The following is an 18442-nucleotide window of genomic DNA, read 5'->3' on the forward strand; positions in this document are numbered from 1 at the left end:
TGACCCTCTCTCTCCTCTTACAACTGTCTGTTTTGGAATTCACTTATGACAGAAGAAAAATGAAATAATGTTAGCTGCTGCAGTGTTCTATTTGCCAAACTAGAAACTATTCATGCTATAAAATCCTCAGCTAAGGTGTAAGATAACCATACCTTCCAGAGAAAATCCTCATTACCCTAACAGTGAGGTTGTATCATATAAACTGCTGTGCCCTAAATAATGATCTAATAAAGAGTATGGTGTCAAGTTCACAAACTAACATGCAACTGTAATCATGTAAAGAGATCTTTGGTGTAATTTTGTTAATTTTATGAAATACATTTTAATCCCTAGATTTAAGTGATCATTAAGTGTCACGTCACACCAGTGTTTTCTAAACTTAAAACTGTAGAAAAAGCAATCTGAAATTTTTTGTCTTCTACAATAAATGATTTCAAATTCCCATTTAATTTCAGAGTCATACTGTCAGTCTCATATTATCACACCTGGTTTTGCTGGATTAAGGGTACTCTTTTCAAGTTACATTCTTGAAGACAGATTCTTTTCTTTTCCTAGCCTTTTGTCTCCCACATTATTTTTAGAATTATGGACTTGACAGCTAGCAAAACTAACCTGGGATTCTGATGGGGAGAAATTAGGGTGGGTTTGTTTGTACATATCCAGAAAGATGGTACTTGCCTGAATCGCATTTATATTTAGCTTTTCAGCAACAGAGAGATGCCAATTCCCATTTCTGTCTGTGATTTCAATACTTTTGGCTTCTTATTGCAAAGCAATTTCCACATCTCTAGCGCACAGTCACCTTATGCCCTCTGCAGAAGCCTGCTTTCACTCATCTACAGCACTTGGTGGAGATGAGTGGAAGTTTAGAAACGGGTTTAGTTTAGAAACAGGTTTATTGTCTCAACCTGTCAGTTTTAAAGTTCATGTCTAAGAAGCAGGATTTAAAAAAAGACAAAATTGACACCACTAGCTGAAAGAGCAGAAAACCAAACAGAACTTTGCACCTCCACTTCATACAAGAGTGATTACTGTCAAATGTTTTCATACGAAAATTAAAATTGCAGCATTTCTTTTTAAGGCATGAGATTCTAAAATGGGAAAGCACTATTATTCATGGAGTATCTGATCTATAGTCATAAGTCACAGTATTGTCAACAGCCTACCTTTCCGGCAAATATAACTGTTTTAGAAACTGTTGAATTTGCTGTGTTTGTGGAAATCGAACATTAAATTCTCCATGGAGGAGCAGGCCTTCTACACTTCTGTAGGATATAAGACAGTTTGAATTGACTCAGCAGCAGCTCTTACAGTGACTTCCAATCTGGGACACATATTTATTTCTAATTCAGATGAAAAAATGCTTTCTCAAAAAGAAAGTAGGTTACAAGATGCAGCAATTACTCTATAAAATACTCAAGAACACACTTTTTTCACAGGATACACACAGGGTACAGTATCAGCTTGTAACTTCCAATATTCACAGTAAAATACTTTTGAAAAAAAAAGCTATTTAAATGCAGCTTAGAGCCATCCAGTGCTAGTTTACTTTGTTCTGCATAAACATTTGTAAGATACCAAATGTCAGCTGAGTAACTCTTTTTGTGTCCAGACTTGCTCAACTAGTTGTGCACTACATCAATGCTGAAAGAGGTTTCTTGGAAAGCTTGAAGCTTCACAGTCTTCATCTGTTCCAACTGAAGCTCTATACCAAAGAATAAACACAAAGCTCCCGTGCTCAAGATCTGCAGGATAAGACAAGATCATCGTGATAGCTTGTATAGTGAAGATGCCATAATGCCCTTTGGGTTCAGGTAAGATTTCCCTATTCAGATAGAATGTCCTGAACGTTTAAAGTCACTTAAATTTGTGGAGAAGGAACAGTGAGGAGACCAGTTGGCTTGATCTTGTTGATTCCTCCATCTAGGATGCATACCCTTGGATATTTGTTTTTCACTAGATGAGCTGCAAACTGAAACAGATACATCATTAGCATCCTGTATATTACAGTCCTTAAATCAAAATAACTTCATATTCAGTGTGGCAAGTTAAGCAAAAGAAAAAATTATTAGGTCCTAGAAGCTCCTTCTTTGCACCAACTAGTCCAACACAGGAACCCAGGCCTGTGTTGAAACAGCTGGAATTAATTTGGTGGTCATGAAAGCATCACTGAAAACCCTGAAATTTATTTATCTCTGCTTAGGCAGGATTTTACCTCATCCTAACAGGATTTTCTAATATTCAGATAATTGCTGGAACTCCTCCCAAAGTAAGAAATAACAGGTTTTTTTCTCTGCATTAGTCTAAATCCCAACTATTTTCTGTAGAATCCCAAATATACAAGCATCACAGTTCAATGGTATAATACCTGCTTACCTGTCAAACTTGGTTGACATGACTTAATTTCACAGATGTCAAATATGAACTTGGGGTCTAGCAGCTGCATTTCCCCTGCCCGTAGTCTGCCCATAGGCAGGTTACACAGTGCAAGCACATCTCCCTCCTCCCTCCCCAGTCCCTGAAAACCTTTCTCCTCAGTTAACCCATTACACATCAGTTGCTATACTGATGAAGGAACAATATTTTGTATATCAAAATAACAATAATGATTAAAAGATTAAAATACAAAAAAAGTTTTAAAATATCAAAATAAAAAAGGAACAACATTTTGTGTATCACATGTCAAACTTGCTTTTTAAATGCCGACTGCAATATATTAAAAAGAAAGCCATCGAAATGGATTAATCAGAGAAACTATAATACTTTTACTTTATTTCCAATAACTGTGTGAAAAAATTGCCCTGCCATGCCAGTCTTTGAGATGGTTGAAAAATTCGTACCATTTATAAAATTACTGAGAGCTTCCAAGTGTGCCAGGTAAAACACTTTTAATTCCCTTTTTAACTATTCAAAATATTTTGTAATACTATTCCAGAACCCTGTGCAAGTACGATGTGCAAATAACTAACTCTGCACAAAGAACTAATTTTGCACAAAGACCTAAATTACCAACTCAAGAAAAGCAGTAGACACACCATCCAAACTTAGTGCACGGGATTTCTTTTTACATTTACATTCCTTCTAATTACCTGTGATAGTATAACAGATACTAAGGCAGAACAAGATGTACTACATGATTACCCGATCAAGTACAAATCCTGAAATAAACTCTTTACCAGGCAACAGTTCACAGGAGCAAAGTTTTAAACTCCTTCCAAGTGAGAACTTTTGCTTCACACTGAAGGTATTCTGTATATGCAAGGAATTTATTTCTGTTCACTATGTGTCAGACATATCTACTGCATTCCCTTCTCTGTTTCAGGATGTATTCAACCAGGGCATGAGCAACTAGTGTATGACCTGTAACCACACAGAGCTTGTTGAGACAGAGTAAGAGGTCACAGTGATCAGTCAGGACATTTTGACTGTTATGTTTGCTTCAGCTACTTGCCTAAGGAAGACCTAAAACAAGTTCAATAATCTCTTCTCCCATTAGTTTGAGTCAAGTCAGTAACAGGATTCAAAGAACCAAATGAAAAAATCCTCATAATCAAACAATCAGACCAGCTAATAGTAAGGTTAGACTATATGTGGATGCCACTTTTCATGAGAAAAGTAAATGCCAGGCTTTTAGAGAGGCTTTCTGATGCAGAGGTGGTGTAATATGCATGGAGGTATCATTGGGAGAGTCCAACTACCTCTTGCTATAATCACAGTCCATGAAGTTATGGTGTACAGTAAAACAGAGACAAAGACATTTCTATTTGTCAAAAACAGCTCTCAGCTGTGCATACCATGAGGTACAAAAATAGCATACATTCCTAGTGAAATACTCCTACCAGACATCTCTACTTCAAATGTACTTATCTGTCACCTCACAGTGTTCTCCACCTGTGACTAATGGATGGTGCTGTCTCAGATACTAATGGTGCTCATAACTGACAGAAGTGAAAAATGGCCACAAGCGTTCAGACTGAGAAGAAGCAGCACGTTATTTGGCAAGTACAGTGTCCCGTGTGTCAGCAGAGAGATTCCACTCTCTGTTTACTGAAAACTTTACACTTCAGACAATAAATTGTAAACTGCTCAAAGTGTTTGGATGCCCTAGCCATAATAAAATTAATATTCCATGTAATATTAGAAAATATGAAAATATGCAAACAAATGCTTTGCATTTAGGGGTTGAGCATTAAGGCCTGCGTCCCTCTGTATTTTAGAACTGCTTTAGTAACCAGCCTGTGGCTGGAAATAAATTTTCTTCACTACGTACGATAAGAGGTTCCTTTATAATCTTACTGCGAGGAATCTCTCACTTCTTGCAGGGCCTCTGTGAAGCATGCAACTGCAGCCTGCGGCAGTTAGCAAATGACAGGCAGAAGGCACAAGAGCACAATGAGATGGTATACCACAAGATGAGCTGCCTTTTCTTTTTCTTGTAAGTTGTCACAGAACAGTCTGCAGTTGTTTACATATCTTCAGTGAGGAAGGCTCCAAATGCAGCTCAAAATACTGCATCTCGTGAGACCTCACTTGGAGTATTGTGTTCAGTTCTGGTGTCCTCAACATAAAAAGGACATGGAACTGTTAGAACAAGTCCAGAGGAAGGCCATGAGGACGATCAGGGGACTGGGGCACCTCTCGTATGAAGATAGGCTGAGAAAGTTGGGGCTGTTCAGCCTGGAGAAGAGAAGGCTGCGTGGAGACCTCATAGCAGCCTTCCAATATCTGAAGGGGGGCTACAAGGATGCTGGGGAGGGACTATTCATTAGGGACTGTAGTGATAGGACAAGGGGTAACAGGTTGAAACTTAAACAGCAGAGGTTTAGACTGGATATAAGGAAGAAATTCTTTACTGTTAGGGTGGTGAGGTACTGGAATGGGTTGCCCAGGGAGGTAGTGAATGTTCCATCCCTGGCAGTGTTCAAGACCAGGTTGGATGAAGCCTTGGGTGATATGGTTTAGTGTAAGGTGTCCCTGCCCATGGCAGGGGGTTTGGAACTAGATGATCTTGAGGTCCTTTCCAACCCTAACTATTCTATGATTCTATCTCAACATACAGCCAGGGAAAATACAGTAAGCGGAGTACTACTACTGGTACCCCACCACTGTGGGAATTATTTGCAAGTCAGCAGCCCAAAGGCATGTGTATTGCCATAAGCTGAGAGCTGCCATCGTACTTCAATTATCAACCTCCAAGAGCTCTGCACATACACCTATCTCTACAACTGCAAAGTATCAGGGTTTAAATCATAGGGTAATAGGATTTGATCTGATTAAAGACATTCCTAGTTTTACCTCCTGCCTTCTTACACTGTGTCATTGAAAGTAGAAACAGTAACTTTCAGTGAAGAGTAGATTTAGAAGTAGTCGCTAACTAGTACTGCAGTCTTCCTAGTTAAAACTTTGACTTTTTATAGTTCTGTTCCTCAGTACATGTTTGTGCCTTCCTCTCCCAGACAGCGGAGTACGTCTGTCACAGACAAGAACAGGAACTTGTTCACCATGTTTCTGAAATGTTCCAGCACCACCTGGTAACTTTGCCTGCCAAAATATACTGTATGAAGCCATATTTTCAAAACACATGGAAGTGTTATTTCTGGCATGTGTACTGATGGAGTGCCATGAGAGGACAGACTATTTGAAATAGCTACCCAGTTTTCTTTCACAATGTGACCTTCATTAACATTCAAATGTCAGTAATTTAAACCCAAGAAATAAAAAAAAATTCCTAAAAAGTTGAAAAAAAATCCGTGGTCCACAAAGAAGCTCAAGGTGTTTTTTTGAATTAATGCCACAGACATTTTACAGCAGAAACGGCCACCTTACACTTCACACATGGGTTCTATTTCCTTTCCAAATGTTATCATAAATTGTAAACTAGAAGTTTAATAACAGGTACCTGGATACGTAATTTGTAGTCCACTAAACAAGTTAATTTACAGAGGTGCTCTTAAGACAGATGATAACACGGTGAGGACATAAGCAAATAGGTTACAGTACCCTTAGTAACCTGTAAAACACCTACATTTAAAAGAGAGATTTATTGAAACCTATAAAATAGTGTACGATGAAATTTCCACTATTCAGGCTGATTTAAAATAGAAATTGACCTTATGTCATCTATATATTGATTATACTTTCTCAAATTTATCAGATGTTTCTGTTGACATTACTTCTGAGATATATCTGTTCCCTCATACCACCAATGAATGACAGTCCTCTACAGGGCTTCTGTTTCCATCTAGACAACACCACTAGTTGGACGAAATGAGTTATGCTTGTCTGAGGCAGAGGATTAGAGGGATGCTACAAGACTAAGGTTTTCTCCCTTTCTGCCTCATGTGGCCTTTCCTCAAAATGCACTTCCCAAGAAAGTTCAGTTACTTACTGTGTTTCTACTGGCTGCATCTAGTGTTTCAATTGAACTTCCTCCTTCTGCTTTCACAGCAAATATTACATATGAAAGGATGAATATGTGAACAACTTGTTTAATGACTACTATGTGATGGCTTTGGTGAAAACTATGGAAACACTGTTCCTCTATTAAGTAATGCATCAAACTATTCTACATAAAACAGCTTTCCTGGTGAGCATAACTGAGCCAGAAATTTGTAATTTACATTTGAAAGCAGTCAGCTAAGACTCTTTAATGCAGACACAAGAAGTCAGGCTTTTAAAGACAGACAAGATCACAGCAAATCCATATCAAAATCTGGACAAATATTAAACATTTTACCCTGTATTAGTGTTGCTCTCAATACAAACAGCATAACAGGACTGCTTCTTTAAGTACCATCAAGAACCTTAATAATCTGCACACTGGAGCATTTATCAAAATGTTTCTACTACTCTGTTCCAAGCAGTGAAATCACAGCTTTCAAGTATGTCAAATGTATTACACCAGGCATATCACATTTTTAGACTGTCTACAGCAAAGAGTCTAATAACACAACAGCTTGAGTGGCATCGTTCCCAGCACCCTTCAGGCTAGCCATCAGGGTTGCTATGTACACATTATTCACCTTCAGACATTCTTGTGACAGGTTGTAATTAAAGGGCAAGTTGGGAGGGAAGGAGGAGTATCATACTGTGCCGGAATACTGAAAAAAGAGTGCTGTGACAAATGTGACCAGGGTATAAATGTTAATATCATATTCTGAAAGAGTCAAAAGAAGAAGAGATACTTTAAAAGCTGGAAGAGAAATATCAACCCAATTTTGTAGTACTCATCCATTGCCACAAGATTTTTAGGTTTTCATTAATAAGCATATGCTACACAAACCTCTTAAGGACTGCAAACTGTTTTGTTGTAGGACTTCAGTCGCTGCTCTGAAAGCACACCATAGTCAAGGTGAGCAGTCTAGAGCTTTTGAAACAATACTTTCCATATGCCACAATGCAGACCCTGCACACAAGATTGTTTTATTGAGCTACTTTTTTTAGTTCTTATGTTAAAGGGCTCCAGAGAAATGAAATGGCACTTTAACACCAAGGGAAAAATAGGCCCCTAAAGCCTCCCATATCAACGAAACAGTGCCTAGTTAATGGTCAGTAGCATAAACTGAATGGAAATACAAAAAGCACAATTTCGTGCAAACACACACTTGAAAAAAAAAGGTAAAAAAATGGCAAGCTGCTCTAACAAGATCAAGGAAAAATCCTTATGTGCAGACCTGGCCAAAAGGGAGCACTTTCTATTCCATCAGTACAAAAATACAGCAGTCACTTAAAGGTAACTTACATGCAGAGATCTGAAAACAAGCCTACACAAACAAGTATTGAATAGCTGGTTTCAGAATAAATTTTATCGAGAATTAAAGTGAGAATAAATGCATTTCTCTAAGTAAGAAATTTTAAACACCTGCATTTTTACTTTTCCATTTCAAAAATTTATTAAAAAACCCAACACCAGCCTGAGAGTGAGCACTTGAAAATGAAAACTCAATTGCAGAGATTTAGTTGTTGTAATGCAGCTAATTTATACTGACCAAAACATGTTCAGTTCACCCAATACAGTCGTATGGATTGTAAAATGAAAATGCAGAAAGCAAACCTACTCTGTTTTTGATTCAACAGAAAATAAAAAAAGCTGCTAGTGAACAGAAATATGTAATTTTATAAAGATGCATAGCAGCTGGCTAGAATGTAAAAACAAAAGCAGGAGTCTTCCTGAAAGATTATACTACCCCACCAAGTCTAAATATTGCCCTAGATGTTGAAAATTGTTCAAAAGAATACTTGTTAGCATAAAAAGTTTCTTTGTGATTTTCAGTACTTTTTAGTAACACTACTCAAACTGCCAGTTTTGTCCTATTTCTTCTTAAACATTAGGACAAAAGTCACTGGACTTCCCACACAGTGGACACATTCCCTCCTGAAGCAGTCACTCCCCTTCAAAAACTGATTCACATACAGTTTAGGGAATACTCTGGAGCTGAAAAACAGACGCAGAAAGTGATAATTCTATGTTACAATGCAGTAACCCTGAGTCATATGGATACAACCCAAACCATGCAAGCTCATACAAGGGCAAGGGTGCTCTTTCAGAGATGCAGCCCACAAAGACAGTATAACCCAAGGCTGACATGCCTGAATGAAACTCTGGTCCCTGACAGCACCACTCCAGGATTCAGGATTCATCACCCCTCATCTTTCCTGTCCTTATAGATCTCCCAGATGATTGAGAAGAGATGAGATCTGCTTGCCAGCATCTCTCAGAAGTCAAATATTTTCGATAGGCAAAGTGGAGGTCCTGCAATCCTTCATCTTGGGAACATCCAAACCTCTGTGAAATACGGCACCCAGATGTGCCAAAGTCTACATCAAATAACCAACTAAAATTTACGGTAACTGTAGCCACTGGTCTCAATAAAAATTAAGAGAGGGAACTTATCTGGAGGTTTAGAAGTAGTCTGCTTTCCTTGGCACCTACTTCAGAAGCGGAAAAGGAACACTCAGATTCTGCTCCTGAGACTCCATCTTCCATTTTCCCCCTTTCCTCTTTCATACCTAGCTGGATGGCAGAATATTTAGTTCACTTTGTTGTACCTTAGGCATTCAGAGCAAACTAACCCAAGCCACTGACGGGCAGAATTTCAAAAGCAGAACACCACTCCCGGCTGGCAGCCCTAGTATCTTTCTCAGGCTGTGTGAAGAGCAATGTACTGGCAACAGCAGCTGGGCTACTTTCTATTGATGAATGAAAACATGCATTCACTATGCATGTTACAATAATACAAACTTTACAGAATAAAATAATGAAGACTTAAGCATGTTTTGGATAGAGTTACAATCAGCAGGACTGTTCCTGATTAAGTCTTTCAGTCTTAGTTAATCTCTTCCTCTTTAAAGGCAACAAAGAGGCACCTAATGATTCCAGCAGTTTCTGAGTTTGAGTGCAGAAGGGAGGGTGATGCCTTAATAAACATGAAAAAAGCCATTCTGGGAATCATAAGGAACCCCTCCATCCCCACAAAGAGAAAGTACCTTCAGTTTTCATTCACCTTGTTCAATCACTTTTCTGCAGAGAATATTTACAAGGAAACGTAGAATCTAAAAGACGTATAGTGGAAATATCTCAAGAAATTTATCACCTAATTTCTATTTACTTTCACTCCAGAGATTTCACTGGACCCTTCTAACTAAATGTATCTGTCTTTAGAAACATGAATGCACCTGCTCTTTAGTATCCTATGCAACGCCCAATCTTCAGATCACCCTATGAAATTTAATGGGTATCCATTTGTGGTTTTAAGACAGGTTTGTAACAAGAAACCAACTTCAGCATGAAGGGACTTGCGTCTCTGGCAAAGCCTTTTTAATAAGCTTGAGGAAGATGATAATAAAATCACCCAAATTCAGTGGTAACTGGACACTTTAACCTATGTGTCTCAGATTTCTTATAACAAGAAATGCATTTTTTATAGTGTACTGAGAGAGAGAAAATGTTACTTTCATGCAAAAAATATAGGTTTTTTTCAGGCTAGGAATACGTTATACAGAAAGAATCTTGAACTTGACCCTCTCCCTCTTGCCTTGAAAAGGGTCAGAAAGATCTCATGGAAAATCAGGAATGCTTGTCTTTGCTTTGGAGATAATTCATACATTTTATCTATTAGCTACTGTGATGCAATAGGAATGACTACTTTGCTTCAGTAACTTGTAGAAATTGTCTAGACAACACATTTATAGCAGCATAACTTCTCTAGACAAAAAATAATCAATGTAACAATCAGACGTTACAGTTTAGAATTTACTTCCCTGCTATAAAGACACATGTTTTTTAAGCATTTATCAAACCACCAGGAAACACATATACATTAAACCTCCACATCACACAAGCAGAAGTGTGTCACTGTGAAAATTGAGTTGCTGGAGTATGATTTAATAACAGGCAAGGTATTTTCCTGTTCTAATTTCAGTCAACACTGGCGTAATAGAGGCAAAAAGTTGGAAATGAAAACAGATAATAGCTTAGGACCTCAGAGTTGATTAAAGGAGGGGAGATGAAGAACTAATGTCACCCTTCCAAAAAAAGACCAAGAAAACAATTCCCATCCTACAGATGTATAACTACCATCTGCTTTTGTACTTGCTGTATCTCAGACTTTGAAAGTGACAAAAATCAGAAGACATGCTTTGCCATACACCAAAAAAAAAAGAGAAGCTACAGTTCAGCACTCATTGCCAATTTAAGTATCATTCTCCCAGCTGTAATGGTCCCTTGCCTATACTGGAATTTACAAGGTACTTATCTATCAATGGATGGGGGAAAAGGGGATTTAATTCACTTAAGAGATGCTACCACTTAAGTTAAAAAGCAAAATAGAATCTGGTTAACTCCAGCATAATGCCTTTTATGTAGAGGTTTCCTGCTATTTTCAGAGACAAACAAGTATCTGCTCTGTTACCAAGTGCCCAGAATCCCTTAGGAGAAGAAAGCTGGCATGAAGTGAGAACCAGCCTAATGGAAGTGTTCTGCAGAAAAGTATGAGCCAAGCACCACAACAATGTCCAGTGAAAGCTCCTCTTTACAATACCTTTATGCTCCTAATGGCACATTCAGTAAGGCTCTTGTACATCAGCCAATCTATTAATTTAGCTTTACGGTGAGTAAATTAAATGGTTTAACAAGAAGGACCACTCTTGTAACTCTTGTAATTCTGTCCTAGCGAAGCACTCAACTAGAGCCAGAGCTATGTTTAAGTCTGTGACACTCCTGGCTTCCTTTGCCTCCTGCTGCAACAGTGCTGTGATGAAGTTTTCAGGTTTCCCTCTCATCTATCAAGCTGTAGACAGCATTTTATTTCCAATTTAAATGATTCATCATCTGGCACTAAATCAAATACAAAAGATACAAACACAAAAGTGTGAAAAGGGGAAAAAGGCTTTTTCTACATGTCTGTTCAGTACACTCAACGTTGCTTTTATTTTTATTTTTTCAATTTATCAGTTATTTAATGATGCCAAGTAGGCTATTGATATTAATCACTACTGAAAGATTCAACCTTCTAATTACAAATAGCCCCCTAAGAAAATCAGTGCTTTTTTTCACACTTATCCCCACCTCTCTCCTTCCTGCATATATTTAAACCAAACATCTTACAGTGCCAATCTCCATATTTTTAATGGAGTAAATATCAGTGAATGCTTCTGAAAAATTCTCCTTTATGGTGGAGGGTGTAATTTGTGGCTCATCCCTTTTCAGCTGGAAATACATAACTGTTGAGAAAAAGTACATATTAAGCTGAACATCTTACATTTCTTTGTACAAAACTGTTTTGCTTCCAAGCATTCACATCCGCAATTTTTTGTATGATTGAATTACCAAGTAAAATTTAAAAAGTATCACCTATTACTCTTATCAAGCCTCAAGCTATACAGTTTTGGAGTAGTTAAATTTGTGAATAGTGGCACACAGTTCTATGCAGTCATGCGGAGTAAAACTGAAACTGGCCTTAAAAAAATAATCCACAAAAGGAAGGCATTCTAAGTTCGCATTCTAAGTTTTATCAATGCAGTCAAATTGAGGCTGGTTTTATATGTACTTAAAGGGCGTGACAGAGGTGGCAAGTCCCTGCCAGAATTTAGGCTCTAGTATTTAATTAATTTCTGGTCAAACTGGTCAATCCAGTATTTTGTTGCTATTTAAAACTCTATACTCTTTCGTTAGACTTTCAAGAAGTCTAAAGGCAAATCAAGAGGCAAAGCAGCACTTCTCTTCTATGGAAATGCTATAACATTTGCAATCCCAGTTAAACTGGCTCAACATTGTCTCAGCTGCAGCAAGTCAGGGTTTAGAGGATAAGGCAGCACCCTTTCACATGACTTAAGTATCTGCACTTATTAAGCACACTGAAAGTTTTCTTTAGCTGCACTGTAAAGGAAAGATTCAATTTTCATTTAAAAAAACATTTTTAAAAAATGTAAGTTTGCATAAGAAATGTCACTACATTACAGGAGAAAATTGTACCTTCTTAACTATGGTGTAATCCACAATCTGCACTGTAAAAGCCTCTGTCCTTTCTGTCCATCACACATTGTTTCAGGTTGTTCCTTTGTTCTGTTTTAAACAGAATACTTACAGTTTTCCTTTGTTTCTGAGAAAACATTTCTGACTGGTGGTCCTGGAAAATTACTTGGTAGTATGTGGGATATCTCCCATAGACATTCATTAGTGAATACCAAAGCACTTTCTTTTTCTTGTTCCTATTCCTCAGGAGGTTAGTGAATGTTTAGGATCCTACTGAGGTAAATAAGGATGTTTGGTGTTTTACAATGTAATTGTTGAAAGCTGCATAACTCACCATCAAGCACGTAAGGTGTCATTGAAATAATCTCTGTTTGGCTCTTTGCATTTTATGCACTTAAGGAGAAATATGCCTTGGTCTAGAAGCAGATATGAACATTAACAGAAAAAATCACTCCAAATCCTGTCATCATACCCAAAGTTACTAATCAGAATTACCCAGACTCCAGCACTTATTTACTACTGTCTGCACTCATGCCACTGACATATTTTTAAGTATAAACATACAAGTTATAGTAATAGACTTACAGCAGCTGTATTCTTCATTGCATTTCCCACAATCACCACAACTCTTCCTTTAAAGCTCTGGAGTGTGGCAGTTGCTGGACACTGGACAAGATCGCCTTCTGCAGTAAATGCTGATGCAAATGGGACATTGATGCTGCCTGAAATGTGGCCACGGTTAAAGCTTAGGAAGATCAGTTAAGGACATCTGAAAGGCAGAAAAATCTGTGGTATGTGCAAAGCTGTAGGAGGAACCTACACTTCATTCTGGCTGTCATGATACAACAGTGCTGGTCTTTTATGCTAGTGTATTTTGACTAACCTCCTTGGTTATTTACTCTTATGAAGAAAACAATTTCTGACACTACCTAGAAAAAAAAAAAGGATGGAATGAAGAGCTGTTTTTTCATGAAGGACGTAGCACAGTGCTACAGAAACTGATCTGCTAAATTAAACACTTTGTGCTAAAGAACCAATATCCACAGCATACATATTTTCGTGGACTCTACTTCAAATCAGCTCTAGTCTGATAAGAGAAGCCAATTACCAAAAAGCAGCAGGAGCACCTCTTCCAGAGATGCTTTATGCAGAAGGAAGTACTTGAAATGAGAACCAAAACTAAATGGGGATTACTGGAAAATTTCCTTAGACTTCTGACAAGCCCCATGAGTCCCTTGCAATTTTGAACCAAACTGAAATTCTAATGTACATACACTCAGATTCCCAGACAATGAACATCATATATATTATTTGCAGTCCCAGTAAGTTTGTATTGGGTATTGAAAAGAAAACAACATGCAAGTGCAAGCAACATAGAGATATAGCCAGTTATGCTTCACTCTCAAAGGACGATCATTCAATGAGATTTTATGATCAAATACTGAATGTGGAAGTCTATTCCATAAAATTAAGCTGTACCACTACTAAACTGCTTTTTATGAATTTGAAAATGCACCATGACCTTGACAAAACTCTGAATTACTTGCATGGTCTGTACACACAAGCCTAGGAACACCCCTTTTCCCCAGCAATTTGAAAGAACAGCTTTGACAAGATGGGAAACAGAAAACAGAAAAGTTCTGCAAAAATATTCACAATATCAAATATCCAATTAGTCACTCTTTATAACTGTGCTCGCAGAAAGCTAGTTCAGTTTATAATTAAATTCCAGAATAATTTTTAATAAAGGAGGTGCCTTAAACGGAGATAAGATTTAACTGACTTAGGTTAATATTAGCATGCATTTCTTGTGATTTGCGTAACACTTTCAGCTTTATGATTATCATTGTTATAGTTTGGGATAAACATGGCTATATAAAAACATTTGAAAGAACAAAAGATCATCACGTAGCATTCATTAGTGTTGTCAGTTTGTTTCTATTTTTGAAGGGGAAAATTATGACATCTCTCCTTTACTAATCTGTGCCAACCCCCTTTCCTCAATCCCATTTATAACTACATTACTCTCGTTGCTACTGACCACAGTACAAGTTCTGAAACAATCATCAGTTAGACAGAAAATTACTTTGGACAGATTTAGTTGCTCACACTTATATTACAACTATGCTTAACTGCTCAGAGAAACTTGACCTAATCTGTTAAAATATAAATACATTTGATATCAACATTAGTACCAAACTAGATAGATCCAAAATGTTTTTTTTTTTTTTGTCATTCACACGCTCCCTAACCTTATGTGATCATTTAAAGCATTCCAGCACTAAGACAACAAAAAGGCCACGATTTTATGCTACGGACTGAGAGACTGTAAGTATGCAGTTACAATTTTTGTATCAGGAATGGAAAGCTGACTATTTCTGCTAACATGCTTAAAGAAATGAGCCAACACAGGCACTGATTTGAGTTTCTTACCTTTTCATTAGAAAGTCTTCTGTTACAAAGCTGTCTACTAAGGAAACAGGACCAATAGTTATTGGCCTTGAAATGTGAGCTTTCTTATAAAACAATGCCTTAGCTTTCAAGTGCATCCTAGTATGAAAAACAAAACATGTTTGATACTTGTTGAAAGTCCTCTCATGCTTTTTTCAAATCATACAAAGTGAGAGTGAAGTTTAGCACAACAGGCGTAGACAATGAAGATGACTAACACTAAAACATATGAAATGACTATATTTTTGAAACACCTCACAATCATCTGCCACACGAAAGACAGCCTCATAAAACCCTTCACATCATAGCAGTCAAATGATTTCAAAATAATTGAAAATTTGAATCTACTCTGCTAGAATAGAATAAGATTAGTACAACAGTAGCATAAAAACTACTATCAAGCTATTAGGAAAGCTACAGAAGCATCTAAACAATATGACTTTGATCCCAAATATAATATGAATAAATCTATTACTATACACAGATACATTAAAAGTTGCCTTCAGTGCAACAGCTGTAGTCCAGGCATTTTATATTACTTGCTCTCCTGCATTCTCCTTGATTTCTAGGAATTAGCTTAAATAATTAATAACAGAATGATGCATGTAGAAATAGAAACAGTATTTAACTTGGTTGTATCAAAGCTTTCTATGCAGTAACAATAAGCTTTTACAGTTTTTAATTCCAGGGAATTCTCTCTTAAACTGAATATGAAAAGTATTCTCTCTTGATGAAGAAATTATCTCTCAGAAAACAGCCTGCATTTTTACTGTTTTCTGAATAAAGATGACCATGGTTTCAACAATCTAGATCCAGGATTAAAGAAGCTGCTAAAGGTCAGAAAATAGTCAAACTACTCAGACACATGTATCCCTGCTTAACTGTAATACTTGACCTATGCATGAAATTAATACATACAAGAAAAACTACTTTTTGTGTTCTTTTGACCATTCTGCCTTAACTACACAGCGGATCACATACAGATTCAAGTTTGGTCTACAATAAAATTGTAATTCCTTCAAAATAAACAGTTTTAATTTGGAATACTTCAATTGTACTATTCTGTTTACTACGTAAATAATAAATTTACCTCTACATAGTAAAAATAAGATTTATTTTTCTACTTCACCCGACTTTATCACAAATATTGCTAAAAATTTAACAGAGAAAAATGTTAGTAGTGGTGTTTTTCTGCATATACAATTACCTCTAGAGTAATATTTTAACAAGCTAGATGGAAAAGATGAAGATGAAACATTATTTATTTATTTTTTAAACTATATATTTTAGCCCAAATTAGCCACCAATCCATCATTCATTTCACTGCCTTGAATTTACACTTTTCTAGTAAGCATGCAGTATATTAGTGCATTTGTTAAGACACTGGAAGATCTTTTCTAATCATAAATGTTTGGGTGCTGGTTGAATCTCTATTACTGGAGATCTCTAAGAAAAAGCCAGATGTATGTAAAAGGAATGATCCTTCTTTCTGAAAGTAAAAGGTGGACTAAATCTCATGATTCTTTTGCTATTTTTCCATTGAGTACTGTTTGCCCATTAAGCTAAAAACATTAATTCTTAATGGGCAAATGCTGATATGTAGATAAGTTGTTTTTAAGCTTGCGACACTGCAAGTTAAGAGTACACCTACCACAAAACTGACTTCTATATAACCTTTGCTAACATGAAAGGAGCAACCGAGTATATTCCCAAATACTCGGCATAATGTTAACAGTTATTTCTAATGAAATCTTATAATTATTCTCACTTTTAGATGGACGTTGATGAAGATCTGGGTTCCTGGCGAATCACATCTGTAAGAAGGGCTCCCCTTTCCAAATCCCAAACAAACCCAGCCCCATAACTATGCTACTTCAGGAAAATAATTTAAAGAAATATTTCACACACAAAGCCTATGTATTGAAAAAGAACAAATAAGTAAGTTGCTGATAAAAATATAGCTTCAAGATAGCTTATAATCAGAAAAGTCTTAAAGGTAACTAGAAGATATGCTAGGCAGCCACATGGTTGCATTTCCTGACAGTACCAAGAAGGCATTCAATAGGAATTATTTTCCACTGAGGGACTGGCAAAGCACATGAGCTATTAACTCATCTTTATCTCCCCTCCACTTAATTGGAAAGCCTCACCCCCTTCCAAAATACTAAACAAGGAAGATCTACTGACAACACTTGCCATAAAAATGTGCTACTGGTACAAAGTGGTTTAACTAGACCCACAACTTAAAATGGGAAGGCAAAAATATATTTGTCTTCTTTTCTGCAAACCGAGTCTGTCCATGACAAAGTCTGCCATCAGGCCTTGCACTGTACCTCTACCACATCCCTTCCATTATTTACCATTCTAACATTTCACTGCCTGCAGACAAGGAGGAAGTAATTAACACAAGCATGATTTGGCGAGGCTGGCACTCAGATTTGAAGGATACTCTTCACTGTTACGGATGTCCACCACCAGCAACTTCGGCTTGCTAGACTTTGTCTTCTTTACAGGTGTTTTGGAATGATTAGGTCCTGTCAACTCACACAAATCGATCAGATCTTCTGCTGAAATTCGTGGTGACACCTCTGCCTTCAGGTCATCCAACTTGATGGAATCCCTAGACTTTAAAAGAAGAAAATTAATCTTAAAGGTGATAGAATATGTGGTGTTCTTTGAAACTTCTATTTATTTGACAACCTCAAAGTGTAACAACCCAGTTAGACAGAAACAGATCTTTTTCTAGTAACTCTGAAATAGTCTGTGTTAAAACCATCAGCAGAGAAAAGCTCCAGAGCAGTGTCAAATGCCTGTCTGCCAATTATTCTGTTGAAGTTGTTAAAAACTAAAATTGCTTGACAATCTGTGCAAACTATTTCAGTTTGTGATTTGTTAATGAATTATTCACTGTGGCCGAGGGGGTCACAAAACACACAAGAAGTTTCTCAGCATCAGAAGTTACATAAATTGGCTAGAACATACACTTTGAAAGGAGAAGCTTGGAAGGCCTCATCCTTGGAGTGAGGAAAAAAGGGTAGCAATTGTAGATTTCGCACAAAAGCTGCAGGGATGCCTCTGTAAAGTACAGAGCTATCTAAACACCAGGTATCACCCCAGCCAAAGACCAGGTACAAATCAGGACACAAGGAGTGTAAGAAACCAGTTCTGTATTATAACGTAGAAAATTTGTTCATTAGTTTTGGGGGATGAGGAAATTGGAGGACAGAACTGATTTTCATAAGAGAGCCTTCACTGTAAATTATCTCAGAACTATTTCTAAGTGCTAGCATTTCTTCACATCTTAAAAGATCATACATGTCTAAATGAAGCAAAACCCTCCAAACTCTAAACCCTCATTATTTTTGTGAATAACAATGCAGAAATCCTGTATTTTCATTAATTACCAACACAGATAAATCTCTGAACTGCAGAATAATGAAATATGGTCACCATTAGATAGTTGTGAAAGCCATATGTCTCCACCTACCTTCAAAGGTTGTTTTACATTGCTGAAACTTT

General features: G+C 37.1%; 1 protein-coding gene across 1 annotated transcript in view; it reads right to left on the bottom strand.

The window, feature by feature from the left end:
* Nucleotides 1–882: 882 nt before the first annotated feature.
* The window catches only part of TBCK (TBC1 domain containing kinase), a 100723-nt gene continuing 83163 nt past the window's right edge, over nt 883–18442 (bottom strand). The window contains exons 24-26 of the mRNA XM_005148639.3: nt 17373–17548; nt 13058–13217; nt 883–1972 (exon numbers count right to left, since the gene is read on the bottom strand). Of these exons, the coding sequence (XP_005148696.2) occupies nt 1862–1972; nt 13058–13217; nt 17373–17548 (447 nt within the window). The 3' untranslated portion in view covers nt 883–1861. The remainder of the gene's footprint in view (nt 1973–13057; nt 13218–17372; nt 17549–18442) is intronic.

The sequence above is a fragment of the Melopsittacus undulatus genome, chromosome 7 (assembly GCF_012275295.1).
Source record: "Melopsittacus undulatus isolate bMelUnd1 chromosome 7, bMelUnd1.mat.Z, whole genome shotgun sequence".
Classification (NCBI taxonomy): Eukaryota; Metazoa; Chordata; class Aves; order Psittaciformes; family Psittaculidae; genus Melopsittacus; species Melopsittacus undulatus.